The sequence below is a fragment of the Podarcis raffonei genome, chromosome 13 (genome assembly GCF_027172205.1).
Source record: "Podarcis raffonei isolate rPodRaf1 chromosome 13, rPodRaf1.pri, whole genome shotgun sequence".
NCBI classification, from domain to species: domain Eukaryota; kingdom Metazoa; phylum Chordata; class Lepidosauria; order Squamata; family Lacertidae; genus Podarcis; species Podarcis raffonei.
In genome coordinates, this window is record NC_070614.1 from 36,469,906 (window position 1) to 36,479,944 (window position 10,039).

At 45.6% G+C, this 10,039-nt stretch overlaps 1 protein-coding gene and 3 non-coding genes across 4 annotated transcripts; all 4 read left to right on the forward strand.

Moving 5' to 3' along the window:
* Window positions 1-875: 875 nt before the first annotated feature.
* On the forward strand, window positions 876-9,024 carry RPL13A (ribosomal protein L13a). The gene is made up of 8 exons (XM_053363387.1): window positions 876-995; window positions 2,619-2,691; window positions 3,462-3,527; window positions 5,596-5,697; window positions 6,635-6,720; window positions 6,925-6,984; window positions 8,433-8,555; window positions 8,900-9,024. The coding sequence occupies exons 1-8, from the start codon at window positions 981-983 to the stop codon at window positions 8,984-8,986; spliced, it is 612 nt and encodes a 203-aa protein (XP_053219362.1). The 5' UTR covers window positions 876-980; the 3' UTR covers window positions 8,987-9,024.
* LOC128401083 (small nucleolar RNA Z195/SNORD33/SNORD32 family) lies at window positions 5,142-5,225 on the forward strand. The gene has a single exon (XR_008327431.1). It is a non-coding gene; the product is annotated as a small nucleolar RNA Z195/SNORD33/SNORD32 family (small nucleolar RNA).
* Window positions 6,771-6,849, forward strand: LOC128401085 (small nucleolar RNA SNORD34). Its single transcript, XR_008327433.1, has one exon. It is a non-coding gene; the product is annotated as a small nucleolar RNA SNORD34 (small nucleolar RNA).
* On the forward strand, window positions 7,547-7,633 carry LOC128401084 (small nucleolar RNA Z195/SNORD33/SNORD32 family). The gene has a single exon (XR_008327432.1). It is a non-coding gene; the product is annotated as a small nucleolar RNA Z195/SNORD33/SNORD32 family (small nucleolar RNA).
* Window positions 9,025-10,039: the final 1,015 nt, after the last annotated feature.

The window sequence follows — 10,039 nt, forward strand, 5'->3', positions numbered from 1 at the left end:
CGCTGATGCCGTGCCGCTGGCGCGCAATTTCTGTTCTCATCCTCAGATAAAGTTCTTAACCCGAGATACTATTTCTGGGTTAGCAGAGTCTGTAACCCGAGGTACCACTGTATTATCAAAAAGTTTCTATCAAACTTGGCCACAGGTCGGATGGGATAATAATCTACTGCACCTGACCTTGTCTGACCGTCAGCAGCAATCCAGAGCGGCTGCCAACAGGGCAGAGGGAACAATTCTACCTGGAGATCATGCAAATTGAACCTGGAACATGTTGCATACAAAGCAGCTTCTTTACCACTGATCCACATTGAAGCCACCTTGGGAATTCTGCAGACACACTTGGTGGGATAGCAAGTGACACGGAGGGGATCAGTAAACGCCATAAGGCAAGAACAACTGGATTAAGTACTTAATTCGTTCCGGAGGTCCGTTCTTAACGTGAAGCATCGCTTTAGCTAATGGGGCCTCCCGCTGCTGCCGCACCGCCGGAGCACGATTTCTGTTCTCATCTTGAAGTAAAGTTCTTAACCTGAAGCACTATTTCTGGGTTAGCGGAGTCTGTAACCTGAAGCGTATGTAACCCGAGGTACCACTGTACTTTGCAATATAATAAAGATTTTTTAAAAAGGAAATAAAAGACTAATTAATAAGCGTGACAGCTCTAATGCGTTACAACAAGCTGAGGGTGGGGTGGGGGAAATGAGGCCCAAGCAAAAGGCGCCTCGCTCCCGGTCTAATGTTGGAGGTTGCTCCAGTACATAGATACGCAAAAGGCGTAGAGAGGCGAGGCTGCGTTTAACGTCATCAAGCCCGGCCGACCAGGGCGGCGTTCACACTGTCGGCTCCGCCGCGCGGCCTTGTCCGTCGACGTCATTTCCGCCCCTGCGCTTTCCGACCTTTTTCGGTAGCAGCCGGAAAGGGTAACCCCGCGGCGTGCTCTGGGCGGAGCCTCTTTTTCGTTCGGCCGCCGAGGAGCAGCCATGGCGGAGCCAAAGGTGCGGCTGATTCTGAGGGGTTTTCGGTTGCTTTTCTCGGAGGTTAACGGGCAGGGAGCCCGCTGGGAGGGCGGACGGGCGGCGAGCCTCGTGCTGGGCCGCATCCTGCCTCCTCCTTCCCTGCCGCTGGCTGGTGGGGAGGAGGCCGAGGAGGGTCGGGGGCCCGTGGCGTGGAGGGAAGCGCGGCCTGGCGGGTGAGACGAGGCTGCCGGCTTTGCGTGCGGGGCCGGGACCTCGGACGGGATTAATCATGCTGATGATGCGCCCGTGTGGAGTGGCTCCCCGTCAGCGCGGACTAGCCGCTTGGATGGGGATACATATGGACCGCGTGGTTCCTGCGAGCGGGCCTCGTCCCCCCATCACCACGTTGCTGTTTTCCTTCTTTAATCGGAAGCAACATCTACGGAGGACTTGACATTTTCAGGTTTATGTTGAATGGAAGGAAGAATTGGGGGTGTTCGACGGCAATATATATATCCTGCACAGAAGCACTCCTGCTGGAAAAAGATGTTGCACATTTAAAAAAGAGAGAAAGAGATTGTGGTGGTGCAGAGAGCTATACACACACAGTAATCATTTAAGGCTATTTAATACTTAAATGTAAATCGGTAGGCTAGGTATGAAAAAGAAAGAAAAAATGACTAGGTACAGGCCAGTCTTGCTCATCTGGAGTGAAAGGAGAGGGGCTTCTACAAGCAACGGCTTTCTGCACCATCACAGTCTCTTTCTCTCCATTTTAAATGTGGCAGCACATCTTTTTCCAGCAGGAGTGCTTCTGTGCAGGATCCCAGTCAGGAACCTGTATTCTTCTGGATAACGTATTTCATTATTCCTCTCTGTTCTCTCTCTCCTGGCCCCACTCTTCCCATGCTCAAGCCTTTGTGCATCTGAAATGGTGTAGTGCCTCTGAGCAAGCCAATATCTCCAGCTCAGTTCTCATTTTGCCACCATTTCTGTTGCTCCTTTCCACCAGTTTGCTATTATAGAGGGTTATAATAAATTTAAAAATTAACCAGTAGCACCTTAGAGACCAACTAAGTTTGTTCTGGGTATAAGCTTTTGGGTGCATGCACACTTATAAGGTGCTACTGAACATTTTTTATTTATTTATTTTGACTGCATCTGACCAACATGGCTACCTACCTGAATATAGAGAGTTATAGCTTGTTACACAGGTTCTCAGGGCGTATACAAAGTGGGGCTAACTGTACAGCTATATAAGAAGCTGGTGTGGGTAAAAAGGAAGAGCCAATAAGATAAAATCCTAGTGCAGCAGCAGGCGCAATATTGCAATAATAGCAGCTTTCACAGTAAGTTTGGCTATGCAGGAGAGAACAGGCATATAAGGATGCAGAGGTACTTGGTTGGGAAATATGAACCAGACTACTATGCAGTGTGATAGGACTTCGTTACATCATGGATTGAAGTAAGCCAAGCAGAAACCCTGAAACTTCATCTGTTGATTTGGAAGGGTTGGGAAAACCCCATGGCTTCACTCAAGAGACCTTTATTATTGCCGTAGCATTAACATTTACTTGGACTAATAAAATAATTTGTTTTCTCCCCCCTCGTTTTCTTTATCAGCTTACATGGCCCCCAACTAAAACTCTTTTCTTTCTCCAGGTATTGGTGATTGATGGACGTGGCCACCTGCTGGGTCGTCTGGCTGCCATTGTGGCTAAGCAAGTCTTGCTGGGTAAGATTCAGTTTCAGGGGGGAAGAGGCTCAACCTACTGAGTATTATTGGCAGGCAGAGGGTGCACAGTTTTTTGTTCTAACAGTTCAGCTCCTTCTGATATGCTTTGGAGTAGTCTGTGAGGATGTTTGTTTTTTTAGACTTGCAACTGTGATAGCAAATTCTTTTGCTCTGGGAGCGCTTCGAACTTAGATTTCTCCAAGGATTGCAAAGTGAATGTGGCCTTTCAAATTAAGAGGCTTAGTTTCTAGTGTAGAGGATGATAAACCTTTTTCTCTCTTGAGGGTTACATTCCCTCAGAAGTATTTACTGGGGGATGCATGCCAAGTAGGAGAATCAGACGATAAGGAACCAGGGTTCTGCTGCTACTCCCCAAATGCTATTAACCTTGTTACGTGGTGTGTTCTGAACTGTGGCTGTGCTGGCGGGCACTAAGTTGCCAAAGCCTGGGGTAGGGGCTCAACCTAGGTTCTTAAACTTGAGACACATGTGCCATTACATTGATTTATGAGGGAAGATCCATGTGATTTCTGAGCTTGGCCAACTTTGGAGCACACAGCTGAGAAGGAGTGGGGTGTCTGTTGTGTACTAGAATGATGGGCTCAGCTTGCAGTTTTCAAGTCTCATGCTAGGGGCTGGGAAACATGAGGTTACCTTGTCTGTAGCAGGCAGGTAAACTATTGAGTTCCTCTTCTGAACTTTAGTGTCCGGCCTGTGCTCTGTGGTGAGGACACAATCTCAGTTTGCATTCTTCCCCCTCCCCTTCCCAGGGCGCAAAGTGGTAGTCGTGCGATGTGAAGGGATCAACATATCCGGCAACTTCTACCGTAACAAACGTGAGTACCATAGCAGATATCAAAATCTGTCTAAATGTCTGGCTAGGATTCTTGTTCTCCTGTTCTCTCTCAAAGTACTTGCATTATGTTGTGGACAGAATGTTTCTCCAAAGCCTATAATAAAGCAAAGTCTCCATCTAAGACAAGCATAGCCAATCCTTCAGTCTTTGAGGCTGAACAATCTTATCCCCTACAAGGCTGGGAAACCTGTGGTTCTTTAGATGTTGTTGGACTCCAGTTCTCATAATCTCTAACCATTGGCCATGTAGACTGGAGTTGGTGGGAGTTCAAGTGCAGCAGTATCTTGAACGTTGCAAGTTAACCTCACCAGGTGTCGAATAAAGTTGGCATAATTATAGAGACCAAGTAGGCCTCTATAATAAAACCTTCACAGGTTTGAAGCATAAGTATTATATGCTACAAGGCCCAGTGGTTTTTTTTGTTTACTGGGGAATGTGTATGCTTCATCAAATGGGAGCATTGGCAGTGATCCTTGAGTCTTCAAGAAGACGAACTAGAGAGCAATAGCATTTACGGTATACAAAATGTAGCTGAATACTTTTTTCCAGTGATAACTAGGGATCAGAGAGAAACCTAGGAAGCTGCCTTACAGCAAGCTCCAGACCAGGGGTCAGCAACCTTTTTCAGCCGTGGGCTGGTCCACCGTCCCTCAGACCATGTGGTGGGCCGGACTATGTTTTTTTTTGGGGGGGGGGGAATGATTTCCTAAGCCCCACAAATAACCCAGAGATGCATTTTGAATAAAAGGACACATTCTACTCATGTAAAAACGCTGATTCCCGGACCATACATGGGCCAGATTTAGAAGGCGATTGGGCTGCATCTGGCCCATGGGCCTTAGGTTGCCTACCCCTGCTCCAGACCATTGTTTCATCTAGTTCCATATTGTCCGTGGCAGCTCTTAGGTGTTTCAAATAGGTCTTTCCGTTGATCCTTTTAAATGGAGTAATTCTCTAGCCATTATAGCTGCAGAGGTGGTTTGGGTCAAATGTGGATGCTCGCTGGTAAGGACTCCATAAAGAGAATTGCAGAGGACAAAGAGCCAGTTAACGGTGGGCTGCTCAGCTCTTTACCCTCCCCATGCCAGGTCTAGAGGAAGGAGATAGCATTGTGCCAACTGACCATCTCTGCAAGTGTCATGTTTGCATAAATTCAGATTCTGGCTTTCCTTCTTACCCAGAAGACATACCATTGAGCTTATAACTATAATTATTATTATTATTATTATTATTATTATTATTATTTTAAAAAATTATATCCTACCCTATTTCCCAAAGAATCCCTTGGTTTGGTGTCGTATTGTGTTTTAATTTGTTGGAAGTTGCCCGGAGTGGCTGGAGGAACCCAGTTGGGTAGCGGCATATTAATTATTTTTAACATTTAAGAGCATATTTCAAACATTTATGAAATATTTTAAACCATCTGCAGATATTGAGAACATCTAGACATTTTTAATTGTTCTGTTGTCATTCTTGCCAGCTTCCGTTGGCACATTTATGATACTGTGTCGTGGACTAGCTAGCCAGTCGTAACTGCCACTGCTGCTCATTGGTGTGCAATGGCATTGGCTTGAGGAACAGGATGGTTGAGACGGTGGTCAGTGATGATGCCTTTCCACCATTAGTTCGAGTGTCATGGCCATGAGATAACTTTACATGCACTACCATCTGAGACCACCACTCGCCTCTCATGGCAAGTTCTGCCTCATTGGTACTCATTTGATATAGAATATTTCCTCGTCAGCATGCCTTGTTCTTGTACAAATCATAGAGTCTGTAAGACCTGTGGTCTGCATGAAGACCTAAAGGCTTTTATGTTCTGCGGGGCCTGTTCTGACTGCTGTGGTTATTAACCTGAGGCAGTGTAAACATAGTTTCTAGACAACAAGAAATGAGTAGGTGGGTCTTGAAAAGTCTGCAAACTGGCTTGATAACCATCACGCTTAGGTAAGTAGTATACATCTAACTGCATATCTGCCAGCCTCGTGCTCATGGTAACTTTCTGGCCATCCTGTTCTAACTGCCATTCTCTCTTCCCATTCTCCCAGTGAAGTATCTTGCTTTCCTGCGTAAGCGTATGAACACCAACCCGTCCCGTGGTCCTTACCACTTCCGTGCCCCTAGCCGGATCTTCTGGAGGACAGTGCGAGGTAGGTGTATTCTCAACAACTTTTATCTGACCAAGAAGATAAATTAACGTGTTGGGGCGTGCCCATCACATGGTATATTCACAAATCAGTATTCAGTGGGAATCAACACGTCTACTCATTTGTGTCTTTCTCACATATTCACTCATGGGTCTCTTTGGTTCCATTTCTGTGTTGAATGTGTGAATTTTTATCTGTCTTTTACACATGCACTTACATACAGGCAAGTCCCAATTTACATGGGGGTTATATTCCAAGGCACCACACATTGAAATGAATGGGTATATTTGAAATACCATTGAAAAAGCCTGCAAACACCCCCTTTTGTGATGTTTTGGGGTCACTTCCAGGTTCAGCGTTCATGGTCATGCACATATCAGACACACCTAAACTGATCACTCACTGCTTGTACATATTTAATGTGTGTTTTCTCAAAATACACAGTTCTCTGTGCATTTTGATGTGTTCTGAGCTAAAAACTAGTATCACAGTATTCAGAGAAGTGTGAAATCCAGTGGATAGGTGTGTTCCAATGCCAGCTCATGTGTTTATATTGCAATTAGCAAAGATCAGGTTTTTTTAAAGCTACCCTAATACTGGGTGGTCAGTATATACATCCCAACTGGTGTTTATTTCCAGAATTTGCCCTAAAAAGGCAATTTGTTGTTAATAATAGTAGTACATTTATTACTTATACCCCGTCCACTCTGGGCAGCTTACAGCATATATAAAACAGAAAAACTTCAAACATTAAAAACGTTCCAATACAGAGCTGCCTTCTAAAAGTTATGCAGTTCTTTATCCCCTTGACATATATAACCCACCCTCAAATTTTTATTCTAAATTTCACACTTCTTTTAGAGGGCACATACTGCTCTTTATCCTAGCCTGGGAGTTCTTCTTCTCCTCCAGCCTCTTCACATCTCCTCTCTCTTTGCAGGAATGCTCCCACACAAGACCAAACGGGGTCAGGCTGCCTTGGAGAGGCTGAAGGTCTTTGATGGCATCCCTCCTCCTTACGATAAGGTAACTTTCCTTCTGCCTTTGGTGCTTTGCCATCATTATTCCTGATCCTGTTCTGTCAGTGATGTTTTTCTTATACCTACATTGTTTGACTTGAAGAGTGAGAAAAAAATTCCAAACGCTGAGGCAGATTTTGCACCTCTGGGAGTGCTCACAGTTGCCTTTGTCTTGCATATATTGCTTAATGGGACATGTGTTCTCTTACAGCGCAAGAGGATGGTGGTCCCTGCCGCTCTGAAAGTGGTCCGCCTCAAGCCCACACGCAAGGTATTTTTTACCATTTTTTTAGTAGACGTCTTACAGCTCCAGTGAGGGGCACACAAAGTGGTTTGCCAACATTTCTGCACTCCAGTGCCATAAAGCACTAACTGGGGGAGGGCCTATAACGCTGCCACCCCCACCCCCCAAGTTAGACCTGGAGCAATACACTTTGCATGGGCATCTGCTGGGCATCTCCAGTTGAAAATCTTGTGTAGTTTTGTAGAGAGGTAGCCTGAGGCCTTGGAGAGCAGCAATACTGGAGCAAATGGACTGACTCACAATAAGCTTTATATGTTACTTCTGGAAGCCCCCACAAATAGTATTTAAGAACAAAATTCTGAAGGAATTGCTTTGGGAGCATCCTTAGTCTATTGATGGGACCCACTGCAGCTTTCGTTCTCCATGTGATCATCTTGAAACCTCAGTCATGGTCAAACCTGCCTTGTCCCCTGTGCAACTGATTTCTTTTGGTGTTTGCTTCAGCCTATCAGAAACAGCCTTAAATAGACTGTTCCTGGCAAGATGGCCTTAGCTACTGCACTCACCAAGTGTTGCCTGCTGCTGTTGGCTGGTCAGTGATGATGACACTCCACCATTAGTTCGAGTCTCAAGACCATGAGACCACAACTCTTCATGCACTACCATCTGAGACCAGCCCCTCATAGTTGGAGCTTTGTGCTTTGAGTGGGGACCAAACAGCCCTTTTGGGTAAGCAGCAAGGCATATATAAATTAGAGCAGTTCGTGAGCAGCAGGAATTTGGGCTCTAAGGCAGGGGTCAGCAAACTTTTTCAGCAGGGGGCCAGTCCACTGTCCCTCAGACCTTGGGGGGGCGGACTGTATTTTTTTTGGGGGGGTGAACGAATTCCTATGCCCCACAAATAACCCAGAGATGCATTTTAAATAAAAGGACACATTCTACTCATGTAAAAACACGCTGATTCCCGGACCGTCCGCAGGCCGGATTGAGAAGGTGATTGGGCCGGATCTGGGCCCCGGGCTTTAGTTTGCCTACCCATGCTCTAAGGAGTCACTTGTGGGGTCATTCAGATTTTGTTGCGTTCCAACTCCCATCATTCCTGATCGCTCTTGTTGGGGCTGATGGGACTTGGAGCAACAACTACCAGAGAGCCACAGGCGCCAAATCCCTGTTCATAACGTGTGCTGTATTGAGGGCTTGGATGGAGGGTTTGCCTGGTGGTGAAAGTGCCAGGAACGGAGCCAATAGTTTCCCTAGGAATATTATTGAAAGCGGAATTCTGTGGGCAATAGCATGTGGGTTGGGAGAAAGGCCTCCATGCAGTTGCTGTGTCTGATTCAGTGAATAGAGGCAAGAAGGGGTAAGCGAGGAGGTAGCTCCCAACTTTGTGTGTGGGCAGCGACATTTTGTGCACTGGAACAGCACCTTGCAGTGCTGGAGGCTTGTAAGCTAATGCGTGTCTTTCCCAACCACAGTTTGCCTATTTGGGTCGCCTTGCCCATGAGGTTGGGTGGAAGTACCAGGCCATCACAGCTACCCTGGAGGAGAAGCGCAAGGCAAAGGCCAAGATTCATTACACAAAGAAGAAGCAACTGAAGGTGAGTTAGCCTGAACGCATAATTATTGTGGGGAGTGTTCTGGGTTTAGTGGAGAAAGGAACCCCTCTCCCTCCCTTCTCCCTTTTAATTTAAAAATGAAGGGGGAGACGGAACCTTTAGATCATTATTACAGGCAAGAGTGTCTATTTATGCCACACCAGCAAGTGAATAGGCTTCAGAGAGTTGAAGATATCCTAAGCTGAACTTTGGTTAATTCCCCCCAACAGTCTGTCTTCCATCTGTATGTAAAGTTGTGTGTGCATGTTGTGCTCTCTTAACATCAGACCTCTTCTGCTCTTACAAAGCCTACCTATAAATTCACTTTTTCTTTTCTTTTCTTGTAGAAACTCCAAAAGCAGGCAGAGAAAAATGTGGAGGGCAAGATTGCAAAATATACAGACATCTTGAAACATTATGGCATTCTGGTTTAAATAAAACTATTCACAATAAATGATATAGTTTACAGGTTCTTGGTTTTGTGTCTGTGCTTTAAAATCACTTTTAAGTTAGCCGATCAATAATTGCTACAGCCAAATTCTCTTCTGCAGTGGACTGGAGTTGAAGGGAAAAGAGGCATTGGTGTGAGTTAATGATAAGATTTCTTGGTTCTCTGGCAGAGGAACTGCTGCACTTGGGAGATCATAGTTCTAGGAATGAGTTGGATTGCTTTATAAGAGGTAAACAATGGGAGGGGTATTGGTCCTAGTCACTTTTTTAAAATTGCTTGATTGACACTAATCATCTGGTGCTCAGTCCTGTAAGCCCCTCCGTCTTTTGGCCTTGTGCCATTCACAAACCTCTTTATGCTTTGACAGTAGGGTTGCCAACTGCTGAACCCGTGTTAAGTATGAGAATAGTCTTAAATCATCAGAAAGAACTTCAGCTCCAAGCCATGAACTGTTTTATTTAGGTCACACTTCTTAACAGGTTTGGCCTACTTCAGGCATAGCCAAGCTTGGCCCTCCAGATGTTTTGGGACTACAACTCCCATCACCCCTGACCACTTGTTCTCTTAGCTAGGGATGATGGGAGTTGTAGTCCAAAAACATCTGGAGGGCCAAGTTTGGCCATGCCTGGCCTACTTGCATCTCTCTCAGTTGCTGGCCCTCCAATAACCAAATTTGCTAGCATCACCTTTGATTCTGCTGGCATGCTCATTTTAGGCCTGCACCAAAGATCTCAGTCCCCCCCCCCTTCTATAAATGTTCCGTTTAAGTACCACTAGGGTTGTGAGTATTGGCAATAAGGAGCAGGAGATACTTTTACCCCATCCTCTCGGTCAAAATGCTAATTATGGCCTTGTGGAATACTTCCAACCAATGGGAGTAACTAGATAAGCAAGGGTTAACCATTTCTCCCCTGAGTTCCATGCCATCCCTTTGAGGAATTAACAGACATGCATTAACTCTTAAGGACTAGGTGTTTTGAAACAACAGTAGATGCAGGGAGAATATATCCTGGACACATTTTCAGATAGTTTGTTT

Bases quoted from the DNA above. Each gene is read 5' to 3' on its own strand.
- RPL13A (XM_053363387.1), top strand. The intron at 2,692-3,461 runs GTAAGATTCAGT...TCCCCTTCCCAG, and splicing joins GGCTAAGCAAGTCTTGCTGG to GGCGCAAAGTGGTAGTCGTG. The intron at 6,985-8,432 runs GTATTTTTTACC...TCCCAACCACAG, and splicing joins GCCTCAAGCCCACACGCAAG to TTTGCCTATTTGGGTCGCCT.